This window comes from Rhipicephalus sanguineus, chromosome 2, assembly GCF_013339695.2.
Source record: "Rhipicephalus sanguineus isolate Rsan-2018 chromosome 2, BIME_Rsan_1.4, whole genome shotgun sequence".
Classification (NCBI taxonomy): Eukaryota; Metazoa; Arthropoda; class Arachnida; order Ixodida; family Ixodidae; genus Rhipicephalus; species Rhipicephalus sanguineus.
This window is the reverse complement of record NC_051177.1, coordinates 72,110,509-72,129,414: the sequence shown is the minus strand read 5'-3', so window position 1 is coordinate 72,129,414 and position 18,906 is coordinate 72,110,509. Positions and strand designations below refer to the sequence as shown.

The window sequence follows — 18,906 nt, the reverse complement described above, 5'->3', positions numbered from 1 at the left end:
ATTCTCACTGCCGTAGAGGTCGAAATGCTGCTGTCGGCAACCCCATTGTATTTCACTACCACACTTACAGTTGTCGCACACCATTGGCTCTGAGTGTAATAACACTGACGTCGTTAAATTTGAGTGTATGGTAAAGAACACCCACAACTACAGTGTCTCTAAAAAGCACACGTGCAGCCCTGGTTATGGTGCGTTGACAATAACTTGCATTACTTCTCTTCGTGGGTGGTGCACAGGGTTTGAGTGCGGAGGATCGGCTGGAATATGAGGCACGGCGAGCCAGGATGAAGGCCAAGCGCAAGGGTGGAGCAATCAAGGCAGCTGCCACCCGCAAAGAGAAGAGGCGTAAGGCTGCCGCCGCCGCTGATGACGCCAAAGTCAAGGTAGGTGTGGCATGCAAATGCAGTAGACTCACAGTAAACGGAAATCTCTTAAATGGAACAACTGCCTCTGATATGATTGGTTCCATACTTGTATTCTGCACCTCTGTTCATCTCTCATTAAACAGAACTCCTGTTAAATGGACAGGGGTGCAAGTGCTGCGGCAATCCGCTTCTGCTGCGCCAATCTGCTCCAAAACGCATTATTGCGCCAAAACTGCTCCCAGGCGGCCTTTGGTGCCTTCATGTGCCACTCTCATCCTTGGCGTGAAGCGCCCGAGCGAGCTCATAGCAACCTGGCGCGCTCTCCGTGACATTCGTTACGGCACGAATAAGCTAGTGAACGGTAAAGGCAGGAGAGAGCTAGAAAGTAGCTGCTCAGTCATTTTACCATTGTCACACCGGCGGTGACGGAATTTTGAGATTTCAGTTCTCTCGTCTTCACATTTGTACATTTCAGCTGGTGTTTCTTTAATATGAACATAAAAAAAGAATCCTTGGAAGTGTAGTTTGGTTTAGCTACGCAGTGCATTGCTTATCTCTATTTTCCTCTGGGTTAATTCTCACCTCGGCTGTGGGGCTTTAAGAACGGGAGCATTACCTTTTTAAACCCACGAAGCACGGAACCTTCATAAAACATTTTATAGAGGTTTATAGAGGTTTTAAACGTTTTAAAGAGGTTTTGTGTTTCATGGGAAGTTATTTTTGTCGAGTCTCATTGTGTTTAGAATAAAGGTAATCTTTATTAGCTTAAACCTTCTCTTTCTTCAGTTGTTGTTGATGTCAGCTGCAAAACATGAACGTTTTTCATTAGTGTGAGCAACCCCCCCACCGCCCAACTAGCCAAAATACCGGCAAAGTGGAGGGACTCGGGGGGCGGATTCCCGGAACGGCACGTAAATTCAAAATGGCGGCGAAACATTTTGCTCCGAAAAAGAAAAAAAAAGATGCATGCGGACTTCCACACGAGACTTCCCCTCTCCTTCGTGGCACGACGCATAACAACGGCCCTCAAGGCTCAAGCACAACAAATGCAATGGCAACGCGATCAAACTGCGGGAAGCATGACATGGATGCACCTCCGATGATGTGCCAACGCAGCAACGCTAAGCAACAAACACCGGTCTTGAAGACTTTATATCAGCTGACTACATCGTCATAGTTACGATCTTGGAATACAGATCTCGAAGGCCATGCTTTTGCACACGGGACCCTGAAAATCGCCATGGGTGACTTGCGCTAAATATGGGGTGCGATCATTATTCGGGAGAACAAAGAATCAAATTTTTATAACAAATTTCACCCGTAGGTAGAGGTGTGCGAATAGCAAAATTTTGGGTGCGAAGCGAATTCGAATAATAAAGATTGAGTGCGAATCGAATAATTTCGAATAATTTTCGAATATTTCTCAAACATTTTTCGAATAATTCGAAGTGAAATTACAGAAAAAGTTGCAGTGAATCACCAAGTATGTTCTTGTGAGATAGCAACATGAAAGTGTTTCTTTTCGCTAGGTTGATGAAGCGCTGGTGGGGTCATATTTCATAGTCGTCTTTCTTATCAAGAATGAGGTAATATAGAGGCCGAATTGTATTTATGTACATGATTTGGTGCAACCAAAGTGTTGCCGACAACACTTTACACGTGATAGGCAGAGATGCCATTTCCTCAGCCTCTCCTTCTCTTTCAACTTCTGGGGAAGGCCAACTGATGTGGCAGACAAGGGTGTGCTCCCTTCAAGTCCGGAGTTCCAAATCTGCCTCGTAGACGTCGATATATAAGAACATCTGAAATTTTGGATGCTAAAAAGCTTCGGCGTCCGATTTTTCAGACTTCCTGCCCAAATGTCAGGTCCAAAACAGCATTAATTGAGCCCCCAACTCTGCCACATCTTTCATCTCCATATTGGAACCAGCGTTTTCTTGAGTTAATACATTTGCGACCGTAGCGGAGCTTGAAAGGCAGCTTTGCCGCAATACGGGGGTGTCTTGAGGTGAAGCATATTGAAAATCTAGGGACCACTTCCAAACGGACGTTGACTGTCTCTCGGCTAAGTTCGACCGTAACGGACCTTGAAAGGCAGCTTTGCCGCAATACGGGGGTGTGAGGAGGTGAAGCATATTGAAAATCTAGGGACCACTTCCAACCGGACTTTGTCTCTTGGCAAAGTTCGACCGTAACGGAGCTTGAAAGGCAGCTTTGCCGCAATACGAGAGTGTAATGAGATGAAGCATATTAAAAATCTGAAGGGGTCACTTTCAACCGGACGTTGACTGCATTTGTCTTTGGGAAGTTCGAATAGTTCGAATAGTAAAATTTCAGTGCGAATCGAATCGAATAGGAAACACTATTCGAAAAATATTCGAAATTTCGAATATTCGCACACCCCTACCCGTAGGTGCTTAGAGATTAGGCTGCTAAGCAGGATTGGATGGGATTCGAGGCTACTGTTGCATTGACGCAACATAATTGGGTATGAAGAAAAGGCCGGGGGAGGGGGGGGGGGGCTGCGAGTGAAATTTGAAACGGCGCTTGCTCGAAATTTTACGGTAGTTGAGTGTAGCTATCCAAAGCATCGCTTATCTCTTGTTTTATCTTAGTTACTGCTGCGCAAGCTGTGATGCTTTAAAATGGAAACATATTAATTTGTGGAAGTATGGTCGGTTCATCAATATGTTTAGTAAAAACCATTTGAATTTTTTGTGTTTACCAGAAATATAAATTTCAATTAACAATGACGTTTTACCCTAGAAATGTGCCCCAACACTAAATTGCATCGCTCCAAAACACACCTTTTGGTGCTCCAAAGCTGCTCCAAAACTCCCCTTTTACCGCTCCAAAGCTCCTCCAAAACAGCATTATCACTGCTCCGTGAGCTGCTCCATAAGACTAAAGCCCGCTTCCACCCCTGATGGAACATATTTTCCTGCTTCCTTCAGGTTCTGTTTAACGAGTGTGTACTGTAGAACGTTGGCTGTTACATAAATAAGAATATAAGGTTGTACACAATTCTTCACGTGTCTTTGTAAAGCACTGACTTGTTCGCATTCAAATTTTTACAAAGGGTGGCATTCTGCAGTGAATTTCATTTAATAATACTCATGTTTAATAATACTCATGTTACCGTTTTACTCATGTAAAACGGTAAGGCATTACTTACCATTTTAGACCACAAGAGTCTGTACAAGCATCACTCAAAGCTTTTCAATGCTCTTGCCAAGGTATGATTGTCACCATTATGGTGAAAACACTGTTTTTGATCGGAATGTCTGCAGTACACAATGTAATGATACCATCTGAAGACGCAGCAGGGTGTCTACCGACCGGGAAAACCGGGAATTCTCAGGGATTTTGGGTAGTCTGGAAATTCTCAGGGAAAACTCAGGGAAATTCTGCTCCCATCAGGGAAAATCCACAGTAACTTTATGGCAACGAAAGTCGCGGTAGCGCTGGCTCGATATTTTGTGAACGCATTTTTCAAATCAAACGGCCGTTGCGGCTGCGGGGAAGTGGCGCACCTCGATGCTGTCATCGCCTTCGGAGCGGTGAAGTGGGAGAGAATCCAGCTAATGCGTGGCATGCGGGAACCATGAACCACGACACATCGTATCGCGCAATGTTGTCAGGGTGTTCTGTGACTACGCGGTGTAGTTCTGTATTCTTTCTCGCGCGTGCTGTGCGCTAGCGCGGCAAAACACCAAAGGTTTCAAAGTGCAAGGTGAACTCTCCCACTGGAGCCAACCACTCTAAGCTGAAAAGTGCTCGTTTTGTATATGTTATTTCCATGGTGTTTTCCCAAAAGCTTGAGGTGAAAAGAATTGAGGTGGGGCAGCCGCAGTGGTACGGTGGTTAGTGTTCAGCTCCTGACCAGAAGGACGTGGGTTCGATCCTGCCGCGACGGTCACATTTCGATGGAGGCGCAATGCTAGAGGTCCGCGTATTATGCGATGTCGGTGCGCGTTAAAGAATCCCATGTATTCGAAATTTCGGGAGCCCTCCACTGCAATGGGTCTCATAATCATGTCGGTTCTGGGAAGTGAAACCCCTGAAATTATTATAAATTTAGGTGGGTTCAATTTCCAGCTGGAAAATCCTATTTCCTGTTCTTTCCAGCAGCAGCAACTACTTCCAGCTAGAAAACTGCCTCAGCTGGATTTTGTTTCCAGCTGGAAAAGCAATTTCCAGTTGTTTCCAGCTGGAAAACCGCCTAGGGTGGAGATTGTTTCCAGCTGGAAACTGCCATTTCCAGTTATTTCCAGCTGGCAATGGAAATTTTCCAACTGGAAAAGATAATTCCGCAGCTCGAAATCCAGCTGGAACGTCTCTTTCCAGCTGGAAGTTCGCGTGCCATTTTCATCTGGGCGCCCGATATGGTGTTTTTGTTATCGCCGCGTGTCAAGTAACAAGCATGATTAGTTGTAGAAGCGGTAGCAGTAGATGTAACGAGCTTTAGTTATCTTGCAAGCGATCGCGATCGTTCAGGAAGCGGATGTCTTCGACAAGGCCGGTATCTGGCAAGCCATCCCGATCGGCGAGAAAAACGACGACGCTTGTTGGCTGTTATCGGAGAGCTCACTCGCTCTGATCCCGAGCTTCAAGGATGCTATTTAGGACTCCGTGAAGAATAGAATAAATTTCCAGGCGAGAGCTAGAGTAACTAACGGGCCATTCACAGCAAGTGAAGGCTTTTTTCTTTCCTGTTTTCCTGATGAGGGCACTGCTGAAACAAGTTTTATAGGCAGTCGACCGATATTTTGGGGGGCTGCAGCTCGCAATTACCAGCCACACCACGTGGATGTTTGCTACAAAGCCGAATTACAAAACTTTTCAGAGCCACGGCATAGTGGCGACCGAAATTCGCGACTTGCTCGATTCGGCGCGCGATGTCGGAAAGCAGTAACGTTTCCACCATAATCGGATGTGCCGTAATTCAGGCTGTTGCCGTGTTTTCATGCGATCTTAGCCCGCGGCTATTTTTGCTTTTTTTTGCGATAGCAATTATATAGACACTCCGACGCGAATTTTTTGCCTTCGCCATGATCTTCCTTATCAAGTCGAAATCGCGATTACATCACCCCGCGCGTCGTATGCTCCGCGCGCGAGTGAAAGCGCACGAGCGCTGCCGACGAACGGGGCTTAAGCAGAGATGAAACGAGCCGACCGTCTCGTTCGCGCGATGGGCACATGGAGATAGGAGCCGGCGGGCTGGGGAGGTGGGGGGGGGGGGGCTGCGTGAGTCCGACAGGAAGTGCGTACTTTGTACCAGCGGGCGTGGTCGCGTGCGCCGCGGTATCTTTAGTGGGGATCAGCAGACGGCTCATACCTTTGTAGGTGTTGTGATCTAATTTCAAAACTTCCGTTGAAGCCATAGCAGTGGTGGATCCAAAGGGTGGGGGGGGCGTAGCAGCGATCGCCCCCCCCCCCCCCCCCCCCCCCCCCAAGCCAGCCCTAGCCCCCTCCCTTCAGTGCCTGTCGTCCACCTTTTTTTGTCATGCTGCCTGTTAAGTTTGCCGCCTTTTTCAGGTCGCTTTGCTTGCCACTGCCCAAAAGGGGTAAAGAGTTCATTCTAAAAAGACAGGGCGTGCAAACACGGACACAAGAAAGAAGTCAGGACACCACAAACGCCGAGCAAACACGGACACAAGAAAGAAGTCAGGACACCACAAACGCCGAGCAAACACGGACACAAGAAAGAAGTCAGGACACCACAAACGCCGTCTTTTTAGAATGAATACTTACCAACTAGCTCAGCTCTCTGTTATTCTAAGGGGTAAAGAGAATCTTGTCCCTGCTCTCTACCTCTCATCGCTCTACCTTTTTCTGCTTCCCTATGCACATTTACAACGAAGGCTTCTTAGGCACCGCCATAATCCCATCTGGGCTGTTGTAAATATGCGTGACCCACCAAAATGCACTGCTGAGCGGGGGCTTCAGCCTTTGTACCCCCCCCCTCCCCCATTAGGTATCTGAATCCGCCCCTGAGCCATAGATAGGGTACTTCTCTTAGTGCAGCGGCTGCGTTTCCTGAAGGAGCGAGCTGCTAGCCTATATTCATATAAAATTCCTCTTTGTTGCTGTCGGATTTACTATTTTGCTCTCGCGGTGAAACTGACTCTTTTTTTCTAACGTGGGATGGTTTTCGATGTTTTGCGTTCGTGGAGAGCAAATGGTTCGGCTGGGCAACATGGTAGCAAAGGCGTTGCATTGCTCTGGGAAACTCGCGAGGATTTGACAACCCGCAGCAGCAGAACAAGCGCAATTCCACAGTGCATTAAACCCGCATTTGTTTCGTATTTACATGTGAAACTCTGGCAAGGCATCTAACTGTGATTGCTGCACCTCAGGCTCAACAGAATTAATTTTTTTTCATGCAAAAAATAAAAAAAAGTTTTTTCATGTTGCCATGTTAGTTGAGCATTCTTGTGGCATTTTCAGTTTAAGATTAATCCTTCAGCAACTATTCCTTGCATGAAAAGTCGAATTTCAGGTTAATGAAGTTTCGATATAACGAAGTAAGTTGCCGCTTTTACCAACTTCGCTATATTGAGGTTTAACTGTTCTATGTACTATTCAAATGGGATTACCTAAGTCGTTTTTATTTTCTAACGTGCGTATTAGAGAGTGACATCACTGAGCGATATGGTCTCTACCCATTTTGACATAAAACAAAGTTCTGCTTCACTCAGGGAATTTTAGCAAAAGCACTCAGGGAAAACCTGGAAAACTCAGGGAATCCAGAAAAGTCAACTCGGTAGACACCCTGCGCAGACTGCACTACAGTAGACTTTCGTTAATTCAGAATTCCAAGGTGATCGGAAAGTTTTTTTCTGTCTGAGACATTCAGCGTGTCTGTGCATCAACAAGACCATGACATTTTAAGTCAGGGGCCTGCAAAGAACACTTGCACTAACTTGAGATAGCTCTACACTGGTTCAAGTTACTAATCCCGGGTGTCCTTGATTCTTAGTTTCAGACTGCCGAGGAACTGCTCAAGATCTGTTTGCAATGCTCGTTGGCTAAAGGCACAATACCTTGGGCAGGCCTAGGCAGTCTGGGACTACGAATTGAAGACTCCCATTCCTCATACCAATCTTGGTCTGTTGCATAATGCTGTGCATTCTCCTTGTCTTCCATTTTCTAGGAAGAGGATGCGTCATCGGAAGAGAGCAGCTCAGATGAGTCCTCCGATGAAGACGAAGATGATGACGAGGAAGAAGAGGAGGAGGACGGTGAGGAAGAAGAGGGCACCTGAGGAAAAGGCCAAGTCCGACGATGAAGACTCGGATTCGAGCTCAGATGAGGAGGAAGAAGAGGAAGAGTCTGAATCGGGCTCCTCAGACTCCTCCAGCAGCGACGAGTCGGACGAGCCGACTGCCCCAACGTTGCCAGCAGCAGTGCCCAAGCCGCAAGTCCCACCCTCCAAGAAGCTGCAGACACCCGTCGTGAAGAAAGAAGAAGCACCGAGTTTGGCTGCGCCACCTGTGATGGTTAAGGTAAGCCCAGCTCCTACTGCCAAGCAGGCACCTTCCTTTGTGGTAGTACATAGTTAACGGCTGTGGAGTTCAGAATCTTAGGACCACGTTGTGTGTTCATACCTCGAGTAGCATATTTACGGTTCCTTAAAAGTACATCAGGGACCACATGCAGTGGCTGGCTTGGAATTTTTCGTTGTCAGTGGTTGGCCCAAGTCACTGGGTAGACATAACATAGGTTTAGCACTTAGCTTTGGCGACCTCACCATTTTGCCAGCTGCACTACTGCCACTTCCAGGGTCATCTGTGATGGTCATCTGTGAGTCGAAACCTTTATACAACACAGTCCTACTTGTAGCCACAACCTTTGTTAATTAACTAGCGAGTTTCATTAAGTCGAGGTGTGTGTGTTTCAGCAGTGCAAATAAAGATAAGAACACGCGTGGCAGATGGCACTTCGTGGACCACATGTGAGGAAAATAACTGTTAAACTCTGGATACAGTCAGACCTCGTTAATTTCACCCGCTTTAAACATACTAACGGTTAAAACGTAGTTGCGATGAATTTCCGACCGAGTCTCATAGATATTAATGCATTCACCGACTGCTTAAGTCATAGTGGGTCATCCTATGCTTACCAGCGCGTACCGCGATAACTTTTTGTGCCATCAATGTTTACAGCACCGCCGAACTTGCCGACGACAAAATGTGCCACAAAAGATCTTCTATCTTTTCTAGAATCACAGAGATCGATCGATCAATGATACCGACTTCTGCGCAATTGCGGCGATACCTTTGCAGTTAAGCATCGGGAAAGAATGAAGGCGTGATGGTGGCCGCCTGGGACGATCGGCTCCAGGTGGCTGTGCCGTGTTTCATTGAAACCGTGTCAGTTTTCGCTTAGTGGCAGATCACGATGCAGACGTCTACACATGTATTACGGCGAGCCGATACTGTCCGCTCTCACTCTGTCAGCTGCTGCGTATCGCGGACCCTGCAGTAGTTCTGAGATTCTCCTTGGCATCTCCACCACGCGCTATCGGACTGTCGTGCAAGAGAGCCAGGATCTTTCCTGCACTTTGGAAAAAAAAAAAAAGCGTTGTGGTGAGTACTTGAGGCAATATCTGCTCTGGTACTGTATTTTATTCGTGGCGATGGCGCACGTCAAGAGATGCATATTTGTACTTGCTGGTTAATGCGTACTACAGTTTAGTACGTAGTTACGCCGCATTCCCATCAGGTACGTAATAACGAGGTTTCACTGTATAATGGCACCTCCAAGGGCACTGGCTGTCCTTACGTGTGTAAAGAGCATAATGCCCGATAGCAAACATGCATAAATGCATTTATCCACAAAGAAAACTTAACAGTGTTATCTCGATAGATCAGTGAGACTTAGATACCATGCTTAGGAATGCAATATAGTGGCCCATGAATGCAATGATGACGGCGCTTGAATTTCTATTTGACCTTAACGCGCAGCAATTTTATCCAATTCAGGTGCAGTGAAGAACTCTGTCAGCTTCATCTTCCGCTTGTTAATAAGCGTTGGGGTTATGATGCGCCCGTAGATTGAGAATGCTACCAATGCCTCCTCATGCGAGTGCACACCTGCATTCATGCATGGGAGATCCAGCGCATCGGTTTCGGTGTAGCAGTGCTGCTTGCCACCCGGAGTTCTTGATCACAGTTGTCGTCCTCGATGCCTGTGTCTGCGACACTCTGGATTGTTGCTTCACCGTCCGGCTACAGCGCAATCATCACTGAAGACAGAGTCCTCGAGCGTCACATCACTGGGAGCACCACCCTCATCGCAGAACAGCTACCACTAGTCAGTGACATCCTTGGTGGACGCCATACTTTCGTTTCCATCAGTTACTTCACACCTTACTTCATTCAAATAAATGTGCTCCTTGAATCCTGCCTCCCTGAAGTGGTTGGCCACAGTCTCTCTGTTTGTTGACTCCCATGAGCGCAAAAGACTCTCCAAGGGCATGAACACATTGCTTTTTGTTTCCCTGCGGAGCTTGAAGTTCAGCCGGAACAACGCAGTATGCACACTTGACACTGTTTATTGTTTCCCATACCTTTCAGCAACAGCTGCCTTCTTTTTATGCCGGTCATAATTTTGGAGGTAATTTAGGTTTACACTGAAGCACAAAACTTTTTTCGTCAGTGTAGTGTAAGATGACCTCGTTAAATCACAAAAGAAAGGCAAGGTTTTGCAATGGGCCTTAGATGGGGATATAAAAAAAAAACATTAGAACTTTGTTAAATTGAGGTTCACTATGTCAAGGCTTTACTGTACACCTGCCACCGACACCTACGTTATCGGATATCATATACCAGATAAATCTATGAGGCATTACTTTTGTGAAGCCAGATGTATGTATAGATCAGTTCCTGAACTTTTTGAAAAGGCTTAAGGTCTTTTGTAGCACAGCACATTGTCAGCCACACCATATCAATCACGGTAGCACGGCTGTTGTCCTTATGTGAAAAAAAAAAAAGTGATCATGGTACAGACGAACTGGGAGGTGTAAGATGAGGCATTGAAGCTTAACTCTTTCGTTAGCGTGAAAAAGCAATCGTTTTCTATAATCTCGGAAGAACATTTTTATTACTGCAATTATCCTAGCATATATAATTGCAGCACTCCGAATTGAACGCAACAAAATGCTGTTTTGAAAAAATATGCTGCAAAGCAAATATTTCATTGTGTAAAAAACTAAAAACACCTAATATATGTACAAAATTGTTCACAACAGTAAAATTGTGAAGCTTTAGAGTCTGTACAAGAGTTTGTATACGTATGTCAGGTACTATTGGTGGAGCCAGGTCATCAAAAGTAATTCAACAAAGAATAAGGATGTGCCGGAGCGCATATGGCAGGCATTCTGAAGTAATCGGTGGCAATCTGCCGCTTGCCCTAAAGTGAAATGCACACAATCATTGCATACAGCCAGTTCTTGCATACGGGGCCAAAATGTGGATAACAGAGAAAGGTGAGAAAAAGTTAACGACCACACAGCGTGCAATGGAACGGGAAATTATAGGCATAACATTAAGACATCGAAGACAGCAGAAGTGGTCAGACGACAAAATGGGTGGCTGATATTCTGGCTGACAATAAGCGAAAGAAATGTACCTGGGCCAGCCACGTAATGTGTAGGACAGGTAACTGGTGGTCAGTTGGAGTAATCTAACGGAATGGACGCTGAGAGATGGAAAATACAGCCGAGAACAGCAGAGAGTTGGATGGACTGATGAAATTAAGAAGTTCACAACCATAAAATGGAATCGGCTCACACAAAATGGTGTGAAGTGGAGATCAATACAGGCCTTCGTCTTGCGGTGGACATGAAAAAGGCCGACAATGATTGACAGAAATTCAGAATAAACATTTAAAAGATAAGTACCTTTGAAATGAACACAGAAAAAAAAAAGAAATGCTCATTACAGTGTCATACTTTGAGTACCAAGAAAAAAAAAACGAGAAACACTAGAGACCAGCAACAGATTCACTGCATGTGCTATATGGTGAGGAATTTCCTGGTTTTTGTGAGGCAGAGGTGCTAAATGTCTGTTTATTGATGGACTTCACGATCTTTGCAGCACATTTTCCATCTTTGTCTCTAGGGCATCGAAGGATGGTGGGGTATTTCTTTCGCCGTTGGGTTTACTGAGAGAACCTTCATTGCCAACCTCGTGCAGTTGCAAAACGTGCTCTGATTGGTGGGAAAGATCATCAAAGTGGCTGTCGGATGAAGGTGCCAGCGGTGCTCTTGGAAATGTATGAAACTTTTGACAACAGCGTGGTGCCACTGCACAGCGCTTGGCCGAGATGTGCTTCAAGAAGCGTTCTTGACGTGACCGGAAGTTTTGGCATTCGTCGTGTCATTCTTGTCACATGTGTCGTTTACGAACTCTGCAGCTGGGCCATCTCCTAGTTTTAAATGGATTGTTGAAAGTGTCAAATAAATACTGTAATTCTTGACTTCAGAAATAACTAGTTAGCACATAAAAGGACTGTGGACAAGGTCAAGACAATAGGCAGGACATGGCACTAATGCGCCACGTCCTGTTTGTTGTCTTCACTTTGTGCATTGTTCTTTTATGTGCCGATTAGTTATGTCTGAAGTCAGTTTGCACCAACTAGCCCAACTCTCATCTCAAATACTGTAATTCTTCACGTTGCTTCGTTTACTGTCACTCCACATTTAAATATATTCAGTGCACAATACTTTTTTTTTTTTTTCAGTACAGTCATCTGTATGCCTACATTTGTTTCTCCTATATATATATATATATATATATATATATATATATATTGCTGTCTTAGATGTTCATATAAGTTTACTTCGTCTCTCACTTCAGACCGAGCCCAACGCGAACCACGAAGACGACGATGACGACGACAGCAGCGAGAGTGATAGCGACAGCAGCTCTGACAGCAGCGACGACGACGATGACTCCGAGTCGGGGTCCGACAGCAAGGACTGAGTTCGCTACAGCCGGTGCCGCGCGCCGTGCCTCATATCGTCGCCATGAACGGGACAAACTTGCCGTGTTGTGCCGCGGGACGAAACATTCGCACGAGGGAGAGTGCAGCAATGCTGTTGTACGGCAGACATCCTTGTGCAACGTTGTCATCATGTCCGTCTCGCTTCTGCCGCGGACAGTTATTAGCCGCGCAGATGCGAACATCAGTGCTGCCAGAGTCCTGGCACCTCTCCACGCTCCATCTAAAAAGTGCCTGCAAGACTTATCTGTAGTGATGTTGCAGTGGACGCTACAATCGTGGTGTGTTGGTTTGACTTGTGTCGCCGGCCTCCTGTTGCTATCAGCAAAGAAAAAAAGAGACTGGGGAAAATGCCAGTGTTGTGTCGCAGGCTCAACAGAAAGGCTTGCTTTGCATATCTCATAGTGAAATACTGTGGAGGGATCCCATCGTACGTACGGTGCTGCCGTGCCTTTGGCAATTCGAAGCACAGTGAACCCGGGGTGGCCGTTTTCTTAGGGCAACGAAAGAGTGGTGAAAATTAGCTCCGTGACAACGAAGAAACTTGCCAGTGCGTGTGCTTGTACTGCAGCACTGAGCGCGTGCTCTTAAAATGATTTTCGTGGACGGAATCTTGACTGCTAAAATTATTATTGTTTCTCGTCCACACATGAGGCCATTTGTGAAGCCTATCTCGCCAATGTTGGGCGACTCGTCTGTTGGGCCAGCCGTTGTCACTGACTTATTTTTTGCGCTTTTTCGGGATCACCCAAAGCCAGTTTTCATACCCTTCACACAGTATTTCATGCCTTTTACGCTCCCCGCATACATCTTATGAAAATCTTTTACACAGTACACATGCCTAACTCGTGAACGATAAGCAGTGGGCCACTGTGTGTGTATTCTATTCAGACCAGTAAAGACTGAATTGTAAATTTTGTCAAATATTTTTTTTAGATTCTCCTGTTTCCTTTAAAAATGTTGAAATGATTGTTACATGCCCCCATCTGACTGAAAACCCCTTGCTGTCACTGCAGGAAGGGTTTCCCATCTGTTCCCTTATTTGTTTTTCTTTTTTAATACCATTTACTTCCACAAGGTCTCTTGCGGTGAAAATCGCTCTGTAGCTGTTTGAGAAGCCCGGAGCATATGATTACGCGTCTGCTGTCCTGGGCGTATACCCCTCAATGCGCAGATTTTACAATTCAGCATATGTTATCGATAGCAGGTGCTGTTCTAGGTCGAGCATTTCTGCTTTAGTTCCCGATTCTCACTGACATTGTTTCTTTTCATACCATGCGCTCGTCATTCCTATTTATTGGGCCACTGGCTGCGTTGTGCATGGTCGTTCAGCTTAAAACTTAACACGGAATACTCACTGCAGATAAATTTCGCAGAATTGAAGTCGCTTGCTTGTTTCACCATGCCGACATTGGCTGCTTAAAGCAACCACTCATATGTACTCTAGTAGGATTTATTGGCTTTAGGGCAGTGTCGTCCAACCTGCCTACTAAGCAGTTTCGGTCTATTCTATGCTCACAGTGTATTCATCTTTATGCAAAGCAAGCAAAAGCATTTGCCTTCAATTTCAGCGCTAAAATTGCACTCGGCACCACAAAGTTGGGTCATGTCACTGGCATTTGTCAGCAGACACCAGCATGTCATACAATGTGATAACAACCTCTTTTGAGTGGCGCATGTAAATCGTTGGGTTGCTTCCAAGGCAGCTATGAAAGATGGCTGCGCATGTGATGAGAAGTAAGTCTCTTTTTTTTGTAATTTTCACTGCAGATACGGTGCCACGATACTTACGAAACATTTGTATATTTAATGACATTTGATGTTTAGCACTGCAGGCAAGTACTTTAAGACTTAAGAAAAGCATCAGTTATCCTTGAATTGTTGTGTGGGGGTTTTCGTTGTTTCTAAGCAGTCCGATTGTGTAGCCCGCAAATTGCTCACGTGTTTCAAGCGCTACTAAGAGAACTGCAGCATGACTGTTGTTTTGTAGATTGTCATTCCGAGTGCAAAGTGAGGGTTTGCGTTATTAATTGCTAACTGTTCGTACTGATAAAAGTGAGATCCCTAAAGATTTTTTTTTACTATTAGATTTGTGAGCTTGTGCACACTTCAAAAGCCCTAGCTGCACTGTGAGGATCAATTCGAAGATATGTTCTGGTTCCTTCACTAAGCACAAAAGCATTTCAGCAATTTAAACAAAAAAGACATGCCGCTTATAAGCAGATAGTTCTGCCACGATAAGAAGTAGTTTATAACTGTGTTGCGACTTTCTATCGCAAGGACGAACAGCGGCGACATTTTTTCACTTTTGTAAACTCTACCCTATTGTCCCGTGGCTTCCTTCCAAAGATGCGTAATAATATTCAACTGTCTCAGCGAGAAGACGTTGAACTTAGCCCAAAGCTTCGTGACAGGGTGGCCAGGGTTTAGTAACTTTTTCAAAAATTGCTGTGGCCTACAGGACAAGGTGTTGCAAAAAGCATTCGAAGCGACATAATTTAAGGATGCACATCGACAAGGCAACCGGACGTAAATGTCTTTTTCGGCTGAATCACTGCTAATTGTGTGCATGAGTTTTTGTCACAGACGAGGCGCTCTGTGGTGCATTTTGTTCAACACCATGGCTAGATGCAATTTTTGACAGTTTGATCCCAAAGTGAACCAGATTTACTTAGCTTAAGCTGCGATACTATGCGAAAAGTACACAGTGAGAGGAGTGGTAGTAGTGTCAGTCGCCCAGAGCTCAAAAATGCTCCTTAGTCCATTAAATCTCCATGGCAGGCATTGCGCCATCTTGTAACATAATGTGCTTCCGTCTCTCCCAATGAGAAATTTTCATTTTGTGGTGTGGCGTTACTGCAGAAGCTTACAAACGATGTCAAAACGTTTACGGAGCACAGGATACGGAGCTGTCTACCACGTATAGCAGTATGTTCTCAACAAAAGTGTGAATTTGAGCAAATTGGCGAGGTGACATCTGTAGGTATGTAGCTCAAAGACATGGAACCAACGTAAAGAAAACATACACGCAGAACGGCGTCTCTGTTTTCCTCGGTCCAGTGTTTCGTGCTTTACACCTAAAGGCGTTAATAAGACAGTTTGCACACTTGGAAAAAATTGGGAAAACTAGGCTACTAAAACAGATTTTTCATGGATCCTGCTGTCCGTAAACATACCGTGCCAACCGTATATTGTGGATAAAGCAGTTGTGCATCCAAGCACGATATTAAACAAAATGCGCCACAATGTTGCTGCCTCTGCACAAAATTTGCTCATTCGATCGGCCTACAGTTCAGGGCATAAAGATCTTCATGCCAGGCCTCCATGGCAACACGCGCGACTTCACTGTCACGGATTTCTTCAAAATTTTCGTTTGCCCAAAGATGAACGGCAAGCTTCACAGCTTTTTGCGAGAATTGTGGCCTTTTCTTGCTACTAAGGTAAGCTGGCGTACCTCCAGGTCAGTGCACAGGAATGCTGTATATTCCAAGCAGAGGCTTCCTTATAATACTAAACAGGTCACTTAGTACAGAGACAAGTTGTGTGCCTTTCCTTGTGCCCTAGAGAAACAACTGATGCTATACAATGTGCCATCACTGTACGAGGTGTATGCTTGCATGTATGCGTGTGCCATGTAACTGTATAATTGTGCATATCTCTTTTCTCCCAGTTTCTCATTGGGCTTAAGCACTGTAGTCCCTACCTGCAGTACCACCAGCCCTCATGGTGTGCTGTCGAGTTTTATTGTTTCGTTCTTCTGCGAGAGTTTGTACAAAAGTACAACTTGTGTGTTGTGTAGGCACCCGTAACACAAACTGCCACCGTCATTATTCCATCATCACCAACTAGTCTGTTTTCTGCCTTAACAGGGACGCAGAAGGGTGTTTTTTTTTTTTTTAAATAAATAAAAGTGTCTCAACACGGTCCCAGTGTGTTCTGTGCTGAGTAGTGCTTTTACTCTGGCAAACCTAGAGCGAAGCAGGGTGATTACATTCATGGTTATAGAGCTACAATGTACATCAAAATGCAGACAGCATTCACAGTGCTAGCTGAGAAAATGCCCTTCTTGGCACTCATGGTAGTATATGTGTTCAATGCCACATTGTGAGCTGGGGCTAGTGCTGCTCTATGTCCACACTCTATGTCCAGAGTTCTTTCCTTGGCCACAGCAGCAATGGCAGACCATGCTTAAAATTGAGCTTGTTGCGTTGCGTGAAAAGGTTTGGTGTGGTGCATCTAACACTGGACAAAAAAGCAATATGTAAACACACATTAGCACTGTGTGCGTGTTTCTGTGCTACTTGTCCCGTTTCAGGTGCACTACGCCAATAGCATTTCATACAGCAAAAGTAGATTTGCACTCGCTTGCTTGAGTAGGGAACACTGAGACACCTTGAGGCCTGATTAGATATTAGGCTTGATACACTCTCAAGAGGCCCATTACAGCAAGACTACAGAGGCATCAAAGCCAGTGGCATCCAGCTGAAAGGAGGACAAGCACAGCAGGCATCGACCAACCATATCAGCTGACGACGCGAACTCACTCTTGTCTTCCTCTTGCTGCAACATTGGTGGAGTGACTAAGAGTTAAAAATCTTCATCTGGCAACCTGTGGGTCTGGAATATGATTCATCAAGAGGTAGTCCTGGCATTTTTATGTTTAGAAACATCTTGAAAAGCTCTCTGGCATTCCTATGACAGTCACTAGAAGACATAGAAGAATGGCCCATAACGATTGTTGCTGTAAGTCAGCATGAATGTGGGCTTTCCTGTGCATTGACATTCTATTAAGTGCGTAGCTGTTTAGGGGCCCAGCTTGTCATGCATCCGTAGATCTCGCGGAGTGATCACGCTCAAGTGGTCAATACGGGCATAAAACAACACTAGCAGTGCTCAAAACCTGGTTAAAATAAACGAACAAGGTGTAAAATAATATAATTAACAGAGATAACCAAGAAGTAATCGCAAGAATTAACCTAAAAATGCTTTGGAAACATGCGGCTGACACCTGCGCCATGCAAGAGAGGGCGCCACCACCTCACCAAGGCCGCAATTGCTCCTCCCACCGGCGGTTCTCTGGCACCTGAAGGGGGAAACAACCTGACTGAACTCACTGCAGACGACACGTATCTCAACTGCCATAACAAGCAGGAAGTCCATAAAGCGGAGCAAAAAGTGGCGCGCATGTCGGGCACTAAGTATGCCTATCTCTCTAAAAAGATTCTACTCGTGCCGGGAAACCCTACATGCTTACCTCAAACATTGACGTCATCGACGGTTTGGTAAACGAAGCAGTGGGAACTCTACGAACGGGAATCGCTGGGTGCCCGTGCTACGCACTTCCTGAGGTTTCACAGTAGTGGAGCTGCATTTAGCGCAGGATTGAGAACTACACCAATCGCTACACAAATTTTCATGATTGCAACATTAACTTGAAATAGTGTGGTGCAGTGTACCACATTTTCTTCGGTTGTTTCTAAAGAAATGCTCTTAGAATGTGCTATTTTACAAAGTGCACCACTTTTGTCTTCAATTTTAATGCGCAATGCTTGGCACCTACATCGTGCACTTCTTTTGTTTCTATGAAAGGCTACTTCCAGACTCGCGGTTCTCCAATTTTCGATACTTTGCAAGTGCAGTGTTTATGTGGACGCTCAGCAGAAGAGAACATTGTGCAGTGCCAGTTCATTCGTTTGCACAAGCGTACATGCCTGTTGCCTTGTTTTGAACAGTTGCTCAGTTGGCATTACAACATGACTAGTAAGTTAAAAAAAAATGCGCCGTAGGTGGCTACTTGCAGACTGCCTCACATGAAATCAATTCCTAAAATGCGAGGGATTTGCTGGTTCTTTTTGTCAAGACAGTATCGACTACCTGCAGCAAACAACAGTTTGTTCGTCGCTGCACTTCACTAATCGGTTTAAAGAGCCACATGGCACGCAGATGCAGAGCCGCACTTGTGCAACATAAATTTGCGCGCAACCTCTCACAGCGCTCGCAAGAACTGATTCATAAGAGACCTGGAGAGAAAGTTCAAGTGCCTCAGAAGCAGTGTTTGCTTCATTCCCAGCAAAGTGTTACTTACCACTACGTGGACATTTTGCACACTTGCCTTTTTGAACAACTCGCGAGAACAACTTATGTCCAACTTAAATGAATTTACTGGCGGCTATCTTGGAGCTGATGTACAGTTCCTTCAGTTGAAACTACAGAACCTGTAATATATTATACTGTCGGATACAACTTAACAAAGAAGGAAGGGCCCCACCCAGATGACCGAAGGGCGGCCGCCAATTGCCTCTGCGACTGAAGAAGTAGTCCCACTCATGTACTCGGTAATGTTCATTGACGACGGGGTCACTGACTGTGCGGCTTATGACGTCAGTCTAGAGTGTGCACTTATTGATGCAGGCTTGTGTGCATACACCTTTGAGTTGGAAATGCCACAGACTTCTAAAGTTGTACCTGACCATGTACGTATCACTCATGCAAAATGTACAAGTTGCTCACAACAACTGTCATAGATCCAACA

At 45.4% G+C, this 18,906-nt stretch overlaps 1 protein-coding gene and 1 pseudogene across 1 annotated transcript; both read left to right on the top strand.

The window, feature by feature from the left end:
• Positions 1 to 243, top strand: part of LOC119381662 (tRNA N6-adenosine threonylcarbamoyltransferase, mitochondrial-like) — a 6,201-nt pseudogene extending 5,958 nt beyond the window's left edge.
• Positions 180 to 16,298, top strand: LOC119383165 (uncharacterized). The gene is made up of 3 exons (XM_037651186.2): positions 180 to 383; positions 7,522 to 7,873; positions 12,230 to 16,298. Exons 1-3 carry the CDS (start codon positions 367 to 369, stop codon positions 12,353 to 12,355), a joined length of 495 nt encoding a protein of 164 aa, XP_037507114.1. The 5' UTR covers positions 180 to 366; the 3' UTR covers positions 12,356 to 16,298.
• The last annotated feature ends 2,608 nt before the right edge of the window (positions 16,299 to 18,906 follow it).

Excerpts from the sequence above, each read along its gene's own strand:
- LOC119383165 (XM_037651186.2), top strand. Across the intron at positions 7,874-12,229 it reads CGCCACCTGTGATGGTTAAG|ACCGAGCCCAACGCGAACCA; the intron begins GTAAGCCCAGCT and ends CTCTCACTTCAG.